This window comes from Anser brachyrhynchus (assembly GCF_964034855.1).
Source record: "Anser brachyrhynchus genome assembly, chromosome: 1".
NCBI lineage: Eukaryota > Metazoa > Chordata > Aves > Anseriformes > Anatidae > Anser > Anser brachyrhynchus.
Genome location: NC_137694.1, coordinates 147,092,485 through 147,110,444, shown reverse-complemented (window position 1 = coordinate 147,110,444; position 17,960 = coordinate 147,092,485). Strand labels below are relative to the sequence as shown.

Below are 17,960 nucleotides of genomic sequence, written 5' to 3'. Positions count from 1 at the left end.
TTTGCCAAGGTTGTGTGTTTACATTGGCTGGACTGGAAGCTGCCTATAAATAACCCTGAAGAGCTATTTTTGCAAAATAAAATTTAGGAAATTCAGATGTTACTAATAATGGGGGGTGGGTGGGGAAGATATTCCTGAATGCGACAGCTGGCCAGTTTCTGATTCAACAGTCCCTGAAACAATAAGAGTTGATAATAGTTTAGATATGGTTTTGATTAACAGAAAGATTGGTCATAGCATGTTAATCTGAATAACTTAATTATGAGTTCATTTGTGTGAAAGTAGGCAGGAGGAGAAGCAACAGAAGACCCGTAACTAAAACTGTCACTTTCCAAATGGCATTTTTTCATAACCTACAGCTATGTCTAAATTTAGGTGCCGTCTCTTCCCACAGCTCCCCGCAGGTCTCGTGACTGTCTGGGCTGGAGGATGACTCAAAGGTGACAGCACTCCCACCCACCTCTGTACGCAGGCTTCCTCTTTGTGGCACCCACTCAAGATGAACTGTTGATGTAGGAGAAACGTGTTCCCCGATGTGAAACCAGAAAGCAATCCTGCATCGACTTGTCCAGACATAGCCTAAGGGGAATGAGTGATTAAAACAGGTCTATGAAGCTGAGGAGCTCAGCTAATCCAGTGTAGGGGAAACCGGGCATTTAAGTCCAAAGGTGATAATGCTAGCTCAATTTTGTATCCTGAAGACAGAGGAAAATCTGATAGAATATGCATGAATAATCACCTCATGAAGGATGCTAGAAACTAACGGAGAACTTCAGAAAAATGACTTAAAGGTTAAGAAAAATGGGAAAAAAATGCCCAGAGTCCTGCTAATTTACATTACATTAAAACAAAGAGCAAAAGGTTCTTTATTTATGTAAACAAAAGGGAGAAGAAGATGTTGTTATGCAGAAAAGGTGGGACAGAGATTAAAAATAATATATATATGACTCCCAAACTAGTGAAATTCATAGTCCAGGAGAAAGTTTCAAGTAGATGCAAATACACTGGCTATTGTGAAGATAATTCTTGACTGGTTTCTGAAAGGGATGGTATATTACCTGGTTGTTCACAATAGCTGGAACCCGATTAGGAAGAATGACTGTCCTATGTCCTTACTAGTAGAGAGAAGTACGTGTTTAAGAGCAACAACCTGCACTGAGAACTGATTACACAGAAATCCCAGACCTGTCACTGTAGCTTTCATTTGGGCTATACCAGTCTCATCTGGAAAGCATAAAAGTCGCTTGTCAGCAACACTTCCAGGACAGAATGGGAAGGATGGTACATGTTCTATATATTTATATAAGCTAGAGACATTACAAGTGGCAAAAGCAGTGAAAACAGTGCACTGAGAAGATGGATGTGTTCCAGAAACGTGCAACAGACACTTACCAAAAGCTTCCCCTAATGAACAGCAGCACATTTGAATGTTTAATCTTATTCTCCCTTCTGACTGCTAATACTCTTAGCTTTGCTGACTGGCATCATAGTTATTTGAAGTTATTTAAATTATTTTACTTTGTATGTATGTGACAACACTTTAAATCTATAAGTTTTATCCACGGATTGACGTGAAAGTAGTAGTAAGTGTACAGGTTCTTACTGAGGTCCCTCTTGCAGCCTACAACACAACTTCTGCATGTTTCAGTTTGAATGTGAAACAGGGGAACTGTGTTTTATACTCCATCCACGCAGAAATCTGATACCAGAAAGTATCCTGGAATATTCTACCATCTTCTAGGCAAGAGGAAATCAGGTTGCACCAACCTTTTAGAAACTATGAAGATGCAGGAATGAGAGTCTTACAACAACATAATTAGAAAATTTGAAAATGCGTATCAACAAAGCTTTTCAACAGAAATTAGCTGAACACCTCTTACAGCTTACATTATTGCCAGATTTACAAGGTTCTTATACCATTTTTATCTGACACACAAAAGGAAAGAGAACAGAAAAAATCGATTGTGATGTTAATGGGTATAATCCTCTACTCATTAGCGTTACACCTACTTACTACAGGGATGAATTTGCTCCTCTGAGATTTAGTAAGTCACCTTTTCTAAAATCATCTACAGTTTCATTCTATCCACCTCTCAAAATCCCCCAATTTTATTAGCATTAAATGATACTAGCAAGGCTAAAATGAACCATTTTGGAAGCATTTTGACGGTCCCTAAAAGCAGAGATTTTTTTATTTTTTTTGATAGGGCACCAAACAAACCTTACTATTTAATGACTGTCTAATGCTCCCTTCTTTAAAAGGATGTCATAAGTGAGCCTCTGAAAGGTGTAGAGTATGCTCCCACAGAGGCCACACATCTCTAAGTGATGGGTCAGGCTTTGAGGCTGAATTCGTTATGGGAGTCCCATAGCGATCCATCTGTCCTGCAGCTGCAGGGAGGAACCAAAAAAGGTTGAGAACAAAGAAAATGTAGACATGAAGTACGCAGTTTTCACGAATACAATGATATTTGGATATTTGGAACTAAGCTGTGAATCTGCAGACAGACAAAAAAAATCCCAAATCTGCCATGGAGACTGAATGTCAGACTGTGAGCCACAGCACCAGGAAAACGCTGAACACTTCAAAGTGAAGCAGGGCTGTAGGCTGGGCTGTGGGAAAGGCTTCACTGCCTTCAGACTGGCTCTCTGCATCTCCTCCTGGAACACTTGGTCTTCAGATTAACTTCACACACACACGCTAAACTCTTAACTGTTTGCATTCATCTGTTGGCTGACTAGAGGTTACCTTCAGCAAAAGATATAGTTACACAATTAAGGACAAATTCTGCTGGGAAGATGGGTCTCTGTGACACTATGCAATGACCACAGCTGGGATCCTGGCAAATGTGCTTGGGTACCCTTGTATGGGGTAAGCTGTTTGAAGGTGATCGGCAGAGCCAGTGGTACAGTACAAAGCTGTTAAGAGTGGTGCTTTGCACTTGCAAAGCTGATTTTGGAATGAAAAAATCATTGTTTTCTTTAAGAAATGCATTTGGTTTTGGATTATTTTTTTCCTTTTGGCTGCACTCCTTCTAAACACTGACTGACAAGATTTTTTTTTTTTCCCCTGGGTCTCACGGGAGTCTTCTGTATCCACGCTGCAGGGCACTGAGACCATCGGGCTTGTCTGTTCACCTCCTCCCTCTTTCTCCTAGACCTCCTTTCCACCTTTTCCTCTTTCTGACTGTGAAGAACAGGAGAAGATCTCCACTACGCTGTTTCACTGCTCAGTAAAAAGCCTTTAAAAACTCCTAATATTACTTAATCACAGCTTCCAGTGCCCCTGCTGTCATAAAACATTATAACAATGGGCTGGCACTTCATCAATTGTAATATGCTGACATTACAGTCACAGCCATGCTCCACGTAATTGCCCTGCTCTACCACGGACTCTTAAGGTTTCTCGATCTCGAGCAATGCCTCTCTGCACTGGGGGCTGCAGGCAGAGTTTCGGGTCTAACAGCTCTGCTTTCTGAAGTTACGGTTATCGACCATCCATCCGAGCAGGATTTGGCCTTTCAGATACTAGGCGTGCCCTCAGATTTCATTCCCACACACTTAAATCTATTAGGACACTCTGTATTCTTCATTATTCCCAATTTTAGACATAACAGCACTACACTTAAAACTTCCAAACAGAGATAATTGCAGTTATTAAGAATAAAGGAGCTAGCTTGAAGACAGTACAATAAACGAAATCTTTTTAGGACTTTGAACTCTTTACAGGTCCTACACACTTCCCAGCAAGAATATGACTTCAGACTATGGAAATTATTAATAAGATGCTTATTTCAAGGCAGAAGGCACCTTGAGAATCATTTTGATTATGCCGTGGTTTTTTTCTGTAGCCAAATTAAAACATAAATTATCTGCCCAAGTGACTTCTACTGGAGATGAAGGATGGCAACGAAATAAGAAAAAAAGACGGTGTAAACTCTCCCTGACCACATCTTGTGTGTGACTCACTCTGTAAAAGTCGCCATAGTGAGCTGCAAATATTTATTGCTCATGCTGTTGTAGCTTCTCTGACTGTGGGACAGGGATGACACTACAGAGACAGGAAAAAGCCTCTCTGCAGGGAGCTCTCAGGCACAGCAGGCATGCAAGAACCCTTGCTGGACACTTCCGAGGAGCAAAGCATAAAGAATATGCCACGTTACACTGTACGTTACCTGGCTGCTTGGACAACCACACGTAACGCTGAGATATGGATTTTCTAAAACACTGCTGGGAGCAGATATATTCTGGTATCTAGTGTTTTGTGCCACTGCTCTGTGACACCACAGTCTTGCTCTGGAAATTGTCCTCCCAGGCACAGAAATGCAGCATCCGTGAGCAACCAGACTGGTTTTGGTGCTCTGGCTGTTGTGGCAAGGGCAAGTGCCCTTGGTTGGGATTCCTCCAGGGTGCACAGCTTTGGATGCCAGGCAAAATCCCACACGCTTTGGCTGATAAACTTGCACAAGTAAAAGGCTACTGTGCGAGTTAAGCTTTGCTTATTCTGCACATTTTGCCAAGATTTTGAAAACCACTTAATGGACTTGGACAGACTTGGGGAGTGTTTTTAGATGGAAGTACTACTTGTTTAATGGATTTATTTCATAAACATTGGCACTGAAATTTTCAAAACTTCTTTGGGATTTGGCCTGCTGATACCCCTTAATTTTTAATGTAAAGTAACATCTGAACCTGGCAACAGTGAAATAACGGTAAAACTCCAGTAGCTGCACAAGCCCATTTCATACTCAGAACAAGGCCTCCATCCAACAGGATGTGGATGGAATAGGTGGCTGATAGTTACGTCTGGAAGATCACTTCCCTTTGGCTTTACAAATCACGGCACAAGTATTATGTCCATGTCGTCCAAGTGTCTCATCTGAAAACTTCAATCTTCCCAATTTCAAATTTATGCAGATGAAATATGTGTGCATATTACGCAAATATACGCATAAAGGTACATAGTTGTACTTATTTTATATACATGTGTGTCTGTATATGAATGTATATGCATACGTATATTCCTAAGTGCATTCTTCTCCCGTGGTGCTGGGTGCCTTGCTGTCGGTATCTCTTTAGAAACATCCAGTATTGATCTTCTGACTCTATACAGCCTTTCCTCTTATTCCTCTGTGGCCACCTGGGACGAGCTAGTGCATTGAGAACTTCAGTGAGACAACACTGCACTTGTTCCCAGCGTGCTGCTCCTCTGAGTCTCCCAGACCTTCACCCTACAGGAGCAGTAATTAAAGAGAACAGATACCTAAGGGTGGGAGAGGGATCAGGATGCTGTATGGTGTGTAGGCAGTGCAAGCACTTGCAGCCTGCATGTGAGACTAGAGCCGGGGAAAGGTGGTGGTGTGCAACGGTGGCTGGCTGGCAGAGGTCCCCTATTCGCTCTTCCTGTAGCAAAGTTCAGGACAGTCACATTGTCACCCCAGGTACTTGAAAGAAAAGGGAAAAAGGATGGAATCTGGGAGAAATCCTGGTTCTCTGATTTAATCACAACAAACTGAAAAGGTCTTTACATGCTCAGAGTAGAAGAAAACTAGTCATTAACTTATGGGCGGCAGCTGGTTTCCCAATAACGGCTCCTACACATTCTGGTTTTAATATCATTGTTCTTGTCAACTGTGGGAACGCAATGTGTATTAATGATGGTTTATTCCAAATTGGTCATTGTCAGAGTTAATAATTAGGTAGTCAGGCACCAATTATCTCTGTTTTGTCTCAAGTCATTAACTAAGAAATCTGGAGAAGCAATTTTGGAGGCAGGCATCAGAGCTGCATGTAGTAGGGCTGGGGTGGGCTCTGCTGTGCCCACACAAGAGATGCCTCACCCCAGAGAGCAGCACCAGCCTACATTGATGCTGCTGGGTGGCTCTGGGATTGCCAAGCCTCCAGTGCAGAGTTCCTCAAAAAAATAGGAATACATGTGGTGCCAATCAGCTCTTTGCACACCTGGTTTATCTGTGAAGGAGGAAAGTTCTCTGAAAGTGCTCAAAGAGCAGAGCAGCTCCAACAGGGCCACTGTGATGGCACCCTGAGCTCTTCCTCTGACCCTCTGGCTGGATGGGAACCATCAGGAGGACACATAGCAGTGGGAAGAAGTGTCAGGGCAAGTCTGCTCAGAGGACACGAGGTCCAAGTGTTTACGCTGCAAGAAGTCTCACGTGGCAATGACTTACGGAAAGTGCTCAGCACAAAGAATTCTCTCTCTCAGAGACTTTGAACACAAGTGAACCATGAAAGACAGGCTGGTGACCAGTCACTAGTGGGGTTCCCCTGGGTTCCATGTTAGGGCCAGTTCTCTTCAATGATTTCATAAATGATCTGGACACAGGACTTGAATGCATACTAAGTAAGTTTGCAGATGATACTAAATTTGGAGGAACTGTTCACTCCCTTGTGGGTAGAGAAGCTTCACAGAGAGATCTTGACAAATTAGAAGGCTGGGCAATCACCAACCACATGAAATGTAACAAGAGCAAGTGCTGGATTCTGCACCTGGGATGGAGCAACCCTGAATATACGTATAGACTGTGGGACAAAAAGCTGGAGAGCAGCCTCTTGTCTGTTCTGGTCGATGGCAAGTTGAACATGAGACAGCAGTGTGCCCTGGCACTCCAAAGGGCCAACCATACCCTGGGGTGCATCAGGCATGGCAACGCCAGCTGGTCAAGGGAAAGGATTGTCCCGCTCTGCTCTGTGCTGGAGCAGCCTCACCTTGAGTGCTGTGTGCAGTTTTGGGCACCACAATGTAAGGACATAAAACTATAAGAGAGTGTCCACAGGAGGGCTATGAAGACAGTGTAGAGTCTGGAGGGGAAGATGTATGAGGAGCGGATGAGGTTAATTTGGTTTGCTCAGCCCTGAGCAGAGCAGGCCGCGGGGAGGCCTCATGGTGGCCTGCAGCTCCCTCACGAGGGGAGCGGAGGAGCAGGCGCTGAGCTCTGCTCTCTGGGGACAGCGACAGGACCCGAGGGAACGGCATGGAGCTGGGACAGGGGAGGGTCAGGCTGGGTGTGAGGGAAAGGTTCTGCACCCAGAGGTGGTCGGGCACTGGGACAGGCTGCCCAGGGCAGTAGTCACAGCACCAAGCTTGGTGGAGTTCAAGGAGCATTTAGACACCCCTCTCAGACATATGGCCTGATTTTTGGGTGGTCCTGTGCGGAGCCAGGAGTTGGAGTTGATGGTCCTTGGGGATCCTTTTCAAATCAGGATATTCTATGATTCTAAGACATCCCACTAAAATAACCCTACAAAACAAACAAACAAACAAACAAAATAAAACCACTCATGTGGCACTCCCAGGCTCTCCAAAGTGCTCTTCTTCTGGGGCACAGCTAAGCCCATGGAGGTGCTTCCGAGCCACTGGCAGCCCCTGCCTCTCTTTGGGTGTGTGCAAGATGCCTGGCTGTGGTCATCCTCTCCCATTTTCCATACACATTGAGGAGATTACACCAGAAATGCTGGGTGGAAAGCCTTCAGCCGTTCCTGCTGTACATTTTTCTGGCTGCTTCAGATTGAATTGACTGAAGCAAACGTATTCTCAGTGCCTTAGGACAGAGCACCAAAAAATTCCCTTTTCAGTTATTCTGGTGTATTTTGTCCTTCTCATTCAAGGATTTCCAAGGTTATCCTTCCCTTGTGGGTGCAAATATAAATGGAGGATGTTCACAGAAGCCCACACCTCCACCTGTCATGAGCTTACCTCAACATAAAGGATAGGAAAAATGCCAATCTTGTCGCCCAGCATTCCTTCTGCCCAGTTGTCATCTACCCTCCTGATGACCGTCAAGATTTCATCCTAAAATCAAAAATATACAAAATATATCATTAGATTTTTTCCACTGGATAAATTCCACAATTCATAGTTACCTACATGACAACCTAGGGAAAGAGCATATGAAAAAAGGCCTTAAGCCACATAGAAATGTTCCTTGAGTCCTGGACCCAGCATCCTACCCCATGCATCCCAGTCATAGAGCACTAAAGTGCCCTGCAGCTCATGCCAGCTGCCAACAGCTCCAAGTGCATATGCACAGCAGTAGGAACAGGTAACTCCTGTCTTCACTGCAGGGACTGGGAGAATATTTGATTCATGAAGTTGTTTCTAATCCAAAGGAGAAAACACTCCAGCACAAATCTGTGCATCCCAGTGCCTACCATGACACTTGGCTGCTGCAGAAGGAAATTCAATGGGAAATCCCAGCAGAGCACAGGTAGACCTGGAAACCTTGTCAGCAAGAAACACGTAGTATAGTGCAAGGTGCCCAGCAGCTACCCTTCACTGCTGGAGCACTGAATGTCAGCTTTCATTAAAAAAAAATAAAAAAATCAGAAGGTGAAAATGCAGAGCAGGTAAAAAGGCAAGTATAACAGTATAAAAAATGAGTTGCATTCAACTGCTGGATCAGCTTCAGTTTAGATTCAAGTTAGTTTTGTAAAGCCAATGGCATTATAATACTATAGTTAATTCAAGATATATTGCAAAAAATCATAGCAGAAGATAAACTTTGATTATAAAGCAGATTAAGAAAAGTGTTGGTAAAGAAGACTCATACTGTACAAAGTTTCTTTTGATAGACTAAAACCCAAAACATACCAGTCATTACAAAAGCCCACATGACTAGAAACAAACCCTGAGTGTTTCCAGTTTGGGTGGTTTAACTCATCGATAGACCTGTGCTGTCACATCTGTGTGCTCAGTTTGCCACACCAAGCAAGGCCTTGACCTAGCACCACTTTTTACAGCTGCTGCTGAAGGCAACCCTCTCTGTGGGGCATCACCTGCATGTCAAGATCCCACTGAGACTTTCCTGTAACCGCACGAAAGGAGTGGGCTGAGAGAAGCTGTGAAGTCAAGTTTGCTGATATGCCACTCATTCTCTCACGGCATCCAAGCCTCCTCCGTTTCTGTGCAGAAATTTGTAAGATAGAAAAAATCATTTTCCTCCAGAAAGCTGAGACAGAGTTCCCCGCCTTTCTCACTTTATTTTCACCACTCAACCTAGGCAAATAAAAGCACACACGTACATATGGCATACAGTCCTCTGTATAACAAGTTATCCATGTTAACTGCTCAGGTGAGGGGAGATTTATTTTTTTGCAGATAACTCTCAAACAGGAAAAAAAAAAAACAACACTAACTTCTGATCCAAGCTGTTTAGACCATGGACTTAAATTGATAGAAAATGCTCAGAACAGTGAGGTGACGCACTTTGCTGTTTTGAGAACGTGTGCATTTTGAACATGTACGCTTTCAAATAGTTTAAATGTTTCCTTTGAATTATTCATCTGAATGATCCATTTGGGGAAAGCTAAGAGAAACAGCCACAGACTGAACCTTCAGCTATTTATTACAGCTGGAAGGATGCAAAAAGAATTTGTGCATTTAATTTCCTGAAGAAAAGAATAGCATTCCCCTCCAAAGCTGTGTCTGCACGGACCATTTTTGATCTGTGTAAAGAACTGACAGTTATACGTCTCTGCAAAGTTTCCACATGCTCTTACAAAAGACCGATTATCATAAATTTAGAATCTAGGTAAAGAGGGTAAATAAAGAAAATAAAAGACTTCACTGCTTCAAGAACCTGCTACGAGAGTTCCCACTTCCTATATTTGTTCAGCTATTTTTTTTAACATACTTTTTATAAAACCGAAAGCATGATGAGCCTACGCTTTCACTATATGTGTATATAAACATATATATATCTTATGTGTATGGGTGTATGGGTATATATGTAAGATATGAAATTGATGTAAGATAAGAAGTTGAGAAAAAAAAATTTGAGAAAAAAAGAATTGAGAAAAAACTTTTTAACTGTAAAAACCCTGAAGCCCTCAACTAGCCTTCATGTTAAAGGACCTGTGCAATCTTTGTCCATGGGGCACGCTGGACAGGCACATGGCAGAAGAGGTGGATCCTGCTGATCCTGCACAAGGATGGGGCAGGGAAGAGGTGACCTTTGAAGGTCCCTTCCAGCTTTACTTTCTACAGACTTATAAAATCTAGAAGCATTTCCATACACTGATTTTAGTTTGGCTCTGCCAAGTCTGGCTGTTGAATGTGGCCATATATGAGAAAATCAGATCGTCGCACATAATGAGATATACCGACATTCAAAATGTGCATCTTTGTGGGAGAGCAAAGTGCAAATCCTTGAGAATGCTTTCCATTACAGAATTCATTTTCAGAAGGGTGTTGAAAATCTGTAAGAATTACAGCAAAGCCTGAAACATCTCTTGACATTCTTTATTAATAGAAAGTTTCTTTGAATTCACAGCCCACGACATCATTCCACACGCTGGGCTGGCAAAAGCTCCAGCATGAACTGTTTTAATGCCTTAAATTAGTTGGATAGCTGTGCTACCTATAAATTCCTAGAAAGGTTCCCTAAAGGATCATGAACAGTAAAGAGCCACAGATCTCTTGGCATACCACTTAAACTTTCTGAACTTCACTATTTCACATCTACTAAATTGATTCACAGGCAGCGTAAGTGAATCCAAGCCTAAAGTCTCATTTCAAAAGCCAATGGTATCCACTGCAGGTTGACAAAGATAACTCATGCTCTTTTTACGCCTGTTCCTAAAGTCTCTAATTATTTGCTCCCTTTTACCTGCTGAAGTCTCTCCCTATTCACCAGCGTGGGGCAGCCCTGCTCCAGGCGCGTAGGACCTGCGCTTCCAGCTTATAACATTATCCGAAAGGGAGGCAAAGATAAATCACTCAGAAAGCAATCTGACTGACAGCGAAATGAACCCTTTTGCTGAGAAGACGGCACAAAATTGCGTCCAACAACAGCCATGACTCGCAGCCTGATTTTTACTCTCGTCGTTAACAGCCATTAACGAAGCGATACCAAGCAGATGCGTCTGCTGCTCTGCACAACAACCCCATCTCGAGCGGCAGGGAGATCCCGGTGCTGGCAGGGTGGCATCGTGCAGTGCTCTGTGCTCCTGCCGACCTTTCTTGCCAGCTGGCGTGAGCGTCCCCATTGCCATCTACCAGCACGACGGTCCCTCTGAAAAGCAAAGGCTGCTGGCGCTGCGTGCCAAGGGGCTGGGATGCTGCTCTGCAGCCAGGCACCAGTACAGGACATGAGTCACGTCACTTGTTAACCAGCACTATGGGCTGGGAGCAAAAATGATGGGAAGTGAAGGAAGTGGCTGATGGATTAGAAACGTGATGAGCAATAAGGCACGGGAAACAGTTCGTGCTACCTTGACAGGTCTGAAACTCGCCTGCCACTGGGACTCAGCCTCCAAAGTGCCACCTGAACTCCTCCACACAAATGTGGTCAAACACCAAAACAAAATCAGGCTGAATCTGGACTCTGTCTAAGGCTGGAGTAACTACATAGACAGACAGCCATGGGATTGCTCCAGATTTGCATTGCTATAGCTGAAATCCTTTTTGTACCAGAAATCCCAGCCCAAGGAAGGATGGGTCATGTTTTAAAACAGAGACAGCAGGAGCCCAGGTTCGTACAGCGGTGTTACCTCAGGAGACATTAGAAAGCTGTGTTCAATGAGCATATCCCGAAGGTGTACAGAGAGATGCCCCGTGGTAATAGCAAACACTAGTGAGAATAAGGAGCTGCCAGATTTAAATGGACCCAGGGCTGGAAGCAGTCATTACAGAGAGCAACATAGCTGCTCAGTGCTTGGTTTGGCTGATCCCTGCTAATCACTGAGGAAAAACGCATTAAGCTACAGATCTGGGGTGTTTCACTTTCTTGTAGACACTGAAGAGGAGGAAACAGAGGCAGGACCCTCTGCCTTCACCTACAGCTAATCTGGGAGAGGGAACTAAGGGAGTAGTCCACATGGTGTAAGAAAACAGCAAGTCTGAGTTTTGTTTGTTGCCCTGGATGCTCAGGGTGCAGGTTGTTCTTTCTCTCCCGTTTTTAAACCTACAGCCACACATACAAAAGTATTGTCACTGATTTATCTTTGGCCTTTTCTCCGTAGAGTGCTCTGCCTACAGGAGACAAGAATGGGTAAATGGTAGAGGCCCTCTGCAGAGGATCAGCGTGCAGCAGATTTCATTTCCTTGTAGTCCACCTCTGGGACAACAGGACATCTAAATATTGAAAAAAGTACTAAGAGGAAAACCCAAATATCCTTCCTTTGTTTTCTTTTACTGCACTGACAGATATTCTGTCTGCACAGTAACAAAGAGGATGAGAAAAAGCATAGTCTAGCAAACGAGTAACAAAACATAATGATACAGAAGATGCCTATGTTTGATTTCTTCTTGCAGTTTCTCTTCAGAATAAAATTCTTCTTTACTGTATGTTTATATATAAAATCCAATTTCTTCTTTATTGTATGTTTATATATAAAATCCACTTATAAATGTCTGGCAGCATTAAATGAGATTTGGGACACAAATAGTTTATGCTAGTTTATATGAATGGTGTCCTGATGCAACTTCTCCTACCTGAGAAAAGAGAAAATAGAGTAAATGGAATTGAGATCGGGTCCGGCGTCTTCAGACGCAAACTGAGACATTCAAATGTCTATTACTCTGAGTGACAAATCGCATCTCCCGCAAGGCAGTGCTCGTGACTCTGTGCAGAGGAACTGACTGCATCAGCAGATGATCTGAAATCTGGGCTAAACAGGAACCTTCACCAGCACAGGTGACAGCTAAAATTAGCATTGAGAAAACCAATGAAAACATGACGGTAAAGTCCTGAGATGAAAAATAGATTATTCACTGTCAGAGAGAACAATAGGCAAGACATAAAAACAGTTACAAGGTGACAGTGCACGTAGTGGAAGGAAGAAAGCAGCAGCAGAACTGAAACCAACCCCCCTTGGGGAAAACACAGACACCGGGGATAAAAGGATGCAGAGAGTAACAAGAGGGGTGAAAAAAAGGAAAATTGAGGGATTGAGACTAAAGCTACACAGCAGAAAGAAACGCTGCCTATAGGAATGGCGTTGGACAGCCAAGAAAATGAGAACTATCAGTACAAAAAGGCAGGTGCTGTAAAGGGAGGACACTTATATATGGCATCAAACATACCAGATACCAAAGCGGCTAAGAAAGGACCTGCTCGAACAAAAGAGACTGCAACTCTCTGCCATCCCGACTGAGTTGCTTGGATCAAGCAAGCGATGAATACCTCGGGCAGACAAGGAAGAGTGCTTCTCAGATAAACCACCTCTGTACCTCTGGGCAAGGGGAACAACACGCCAGCAAATATACTTACTAGTAGTATCTCAGAGGTAACTCCTGGCTTTCTGTTAGTGCAGAGCTACTACTTCCCACAAAGCAGCCCATTTTCTCAGAGTTTCACAGCTGAAATGAGTCTGGGTAGTGGCAGGGTCTGCAGTGTTTACAAGCAAACACTTTGCTCGCTATAGAGCAAAAGTGCTTACAAATCTTCTGTTAAATAAATATGAGAAAGTATACGTTCTAGGAAATCACATTCTGCGGAGAAATGTTGCATGAGTGAAAAAGATGTTCCATTTGGTGAGAAAATTATACGCTGCAAATAATTCATTCAGCTATAATAAGTAGCCTCAAAAGAGGAGGTCAGTAAAACCCCGGTGAAGGATATTTTTATCATCTATTTCATATTCATTTCCAGCATAACTGTTATTACTTTATGTGATACTATAACAACCAGAGACAGCTGAAATAAAACAGAAAATGACAATAAGCAGGTTCTCCATGGCATTCAGTGCCATAAATTAACATTAGGGGATATGCTTTATTTTACTATGGGTTTTTTGGTATCCATGAAGCCTCTCTGAGGTCATCACAAACTGCTAGGGAGGGAGGGGGAGGCAGGAAGGGAGGTGGGGGAGAAAGGGGAAACATGACATTTTAAATCCAAAGGAAATGACAATATCTCAGTTTTCCCTCATTCCAAATGGAATTTATTAAACATTTCAGCTTTTTTAAAAAAACAAAGACTATTTCTTGAATGTCTGCTTTTTAATATGTTTGTGTTCTTGAAATAGGAAATGCTGTGATATACGATGATAGTGCATTTCAATTGCTAATTGCTATACGGTATGATGCAACGTACATTTTGAAGCTGAATGCCATTTTAAAACAAAATACTGAAGCATCTGCTTCAATAAGGAACACTAAAGGACACATTTCCATTTGATTTTTTTCTGAAATTGGGTAGTTCCTGCGTAACACTTTAATGCAGGTGAAATATATGCCTTTTAGACAGAAAAAATGTTCTCAGAAAGTGGGTATTATGTTCTACCTGTTGTGTTTTGTGTTAACTGTGTGGTACCTGGCCCAAGCTATCTCAGTGGCGCATCCTTCAGACAAAACGGGAGCAATTTCACAAGGATGCTACCACAGGGCTTGCTGGGGGCACTGCAGGGGCTAGTGAGTGGGTTCTGCCCCTGTTGGGAGGAGGACTTGCAGGTCTGGAGATGTCGATGTCCTTCTGCACATGGCATGAGGGGGCATCCCGCTTGGCAAAGGAAATCCACCCCGCCAGCTCCCAGCATCACCTTGCTTCGGGCACAGCTGCTAGCACCACAAGTGCTCCTTCAGTCCCTGCAGTAACAGGCTTTGTTAAAAAAATAACCCCGTTTCCCTACCTTGGTGAAGGTCAGGCAATCCTTGTCTTGGTCTTTATCCTTTATTTCAAAGTCGTAAAGTGCTTTGCCCTGAGGTGGAGCTTGCGGGAGTGGCTTGATGCACTGGATGTAGCTGGCGGGGAAGAAGCCGTGGTTGCCATTGAGCTCCCCGTGGTACCAGTTCTCATCCACCTTCCGCCGCAGGATGATGATGTCCCCTTTGTTAAACTTGAGGTCGCCGGGCTCTTTTCCCTCATACGTATAGAGAGCTTTGCCGTAGGGAAGCTGAGAAGCACTCTGGAAAAAAACAAAATATATGACAGCTTTAAGAAAACTCCAGCCAGAGACGGTTTCCTTTTAGAAGTGTCACTTGGAGCCAGACACAACCCAATTGTCACCAAACTACCCTGATGGCTGCAGCTGACTGCTACGCAGCACCAGACCCCAGATACTACAGAAAAACTAGGATTGTGTGTGGTAGCAGGACGGAGAAGGTGACACACCAGAGCCAGCAATGCGGCGCCGGAGAGGCTCTGCAGTTCTCCTCGAGCTCAGCTCAAACCCACAGCACCTCTCACACGATCGAGCACCTCCTGTCCGCTTGCACAGCGTGCTCTGGCAGCGGGATTTCGTGATTGAACAAGCAGAGCTTGGCATGCCTAGAGGTAACACATCAGACGTTTCGACCTTCAGGGTTGCTTTGGTTTCTGCGGCACAGCAAGATAAACTAAACCAAACCAGCTTGAAGACTCGCACGGGTTTGAAAGTTGGCAAGTCGAAAATTGTTCGCGGTGTTTGTTTGAGCGATTCCAAACACTTTGGAGTTTGAAGCATTTAGTTTAGCTTCTGATTCTGTAACCAAATACCCTCACTTCTTGCAAAATCCCCAAGTCTCCTGCTGTTCGCTGAGGGCTACTGTAAACAGTTATAATAGTCATTGTTGCTTATGAATTAATGTCCCCGGGGAGAAGTGGAATAGGCAGAATGCATCAAATCTTTCTTTTAGAGCTAAAAACAGCTCTGAGGCTTTCGCTCTCATTAAAAGAATGAAAGAAACTTTAAAAAAATGACAGCACAAGCCTAAAAATTAAATAGTTTGGTGCGACAGAAAACAGAAACCTATTCCGACAGAAACTACCCCATTGGGAAGAGTTCATGCCGGGGTTCGCTTTGGCCTGGTGCAAGATTGTCTCACCCTGGCTGCGACTGCACGGACGCTGTTTTGGGGGGACTGCCAGCTTACACAGCCCTTGCCTTGCCCTCCCTGGGGATTTGCTGCCCTTCCCGCTGAAGGGCACGGTGCGGGGAGGAGCTGTGGGGACAGGTAGCTCTGCAGTTGGCAGAGTGACCCACGCTGGCGGGGGAAAAGCGCATAGCCGCATTACCCTGTGACATCTCTTATTTTATTTAGCTTGATCTGAGAGTCAGCTTGCCAGACTCAGCACAAATGTGTAGCAGCATGTACGGCAGGGAACGTCAAAGGGGTTTTGTAAAGTCAGCCTTTCTCAAGTGTCTTTCATTCTGAGATGTGATTCCAAAAATGACATGCTTTTCTGCTCTAGAGTACTCTCCTCCCTGCTCTGGTCACTGGCTGTGAATAGGGTGCCCTACAGGGACAACGAAAAACTAAAAGGTATGTTCAATAAAATACGCTGGTATTTGCCAGGGTGTTTCTTAGGCCTGTACTTCTGGATGATACTCATACGCATAGGAAGAGCAATATGATGCTTTCATGAGGGAGAAGGTGCAATGGCCTGGCAGAAACACTCCATTTCTCCATCCCAAACAGAAAATGCGATGCTAGGAATTTTTTAGAGCTTTGTTAAAGCAGCAAGCAGAGGGATTATTGGGCCCCGGTGGGAGAATTAAACAGACCTGGGGCAGTTTTTGTGCTCCACATCCTCACTGTCCCACCAGAGGAGCAGAAGCAGCAGCCCACCGTCCGCAGTGCCAGGTGGTCGCTGCAGGGCAGACACCACACTGACCAAAAAGGAAGTTATCTTCACCCACAGGCATTAAATCACTCTTTTTATTAGGAAGGGATCGAGTAGTTGTACAGGTTTCGGAACGGGTGTGCAACAGGTCTTCTTGCCTGCGTCCGCCATGTAGCGACCGAGCCAGTCAGGCGGGCGCAGCCATACGGAGTGCTACCTGTGCTGCCTGCATGAGGATTTGATTTCATTCAGATGGGTCCCCAGCTGTCTCTGGTTTATTGTTCCTCTTGTTTCCCTCTGTATTCTTTTTGCTTTTGCTGTGTACGAATGAAGGCACCCACTTAAAGACCAATACTTTGGAAGCACGTTCAAACATAACAAAAAGAAAAAAGTAAAAAAAAAAAAACACAGAAAAAATCAACAGCCAGCTAACAAAACATGCATCAGGCGGTCTCTGCCAAATCAGTGGCAGCATCCTACTGATATTTCTTCTCTCTGCCAGGATGGTTATTTCCCTTGACACCAAAGCTTTGCTTCTCTTCCCAGCATTTTAAAATTACGCATACGATACCACCAAGCTGCTTAGGCCAAGGCATGGACTGCATTACCGATTTGAAACTAGAAAAAAAATATTAAGCTGAAAGAAAGGCTATGGAGCTTTGTAGTAATTTAGAAATAAAAGATTCATTACCTTAACTCATGCTGGGAGAAGACAATTTATCAAGCACGGAGCAAGACTTCTGCCAGGTGTGCACTGAACCACTGCTGATCCAGGCGCGAGCCTGGCAAGCACGCTCCGGATCACCTGCCCAAGACGGGGCCTTCCTCTATGGAGATCTCTGTAGCAAACCAAGGTCAAATCGCTTTCTTTACTTTTTAACCCCTTTCTCTTCCCAAGCCTCATTTCTGCTGCGTTAAAAATGCACAGCCCCCAGGGGCATGGAAAAAGAAACCAGATTTTATTTGGTCTCGCATGTCACCAATGAAATCCTCACGCAACGCGTGCTGGGCTTTTTATCTAATTAATTGAGCTGGCTGGAAAATTATTCAGGTGCTTTTTATTCCTTAATCTGATGGGGAAAAAAAAAAAAAAAAAAGAAGGCTTTTAAGGAAAGCAAACTAACTGCAGCACAACAATTTTGATCTGAAATCTGGCATTTTTTATTTTATTTTATTTTTTGAAAACCTAACAGGGCATCCCCAGGAATTTGCAGTTTAGGTGCTCGTGTTCCTGGTTTTTTTTCTATGGCTTTAGTTATGGACCACATCTTCTGGCTGCGGACTGTCCTGCACAGACAAGGGCTGAACATAAGATACTGAAACTACAACTACCAGTGAGAAGGTGTTTGCGAAATGAAATGTTTCCATTATCAGCTAGAGCTTTTCTAATTCTGAGCCACAGTTTTTAAAAAATAAAAAAATAATAATCTGTAAAGTTGTTTTTTTTTTTTTTAAATA

The 17,960-nt window shown here is 43.8% G+C and overlaps 1 protein-coding gene across 6 annotated transcripts in view; it reads right to left on the bottom strand.

Moving 5' to 3' along the window:
• Positions 1–17,960, bottom strand: part of SH3RF3 (SH3 domain containing ring finger 3) — a 237,620-nt gene that overhangs the window by 72,876 nt on the left and 146,784 nt on the right. For 5 of the 6 annotated variants that reach the window (XM_080583370.1, XM_080583375.1, XM_080583372.1 and 2 more), the window contains 2 exons: positions 14,590–14,865; positions 7,715–7,810 (listed from right to left, as the gene is read on the bottom strand). In XM_080583370.1, coding sequence (XP_080439496.1) covers positions 7,715–7,810; positions 14,590–14,865 — 372 coding nt within the window. Of the gene's footprint in view, positions 1–7,714; positions 7,811–14,589; positions 14,866–16,719; positions 16,750–17,960 lie in introns of those variants that run through there. The other variant, XM_080583373.1, reaches the window with a different exon arrangement.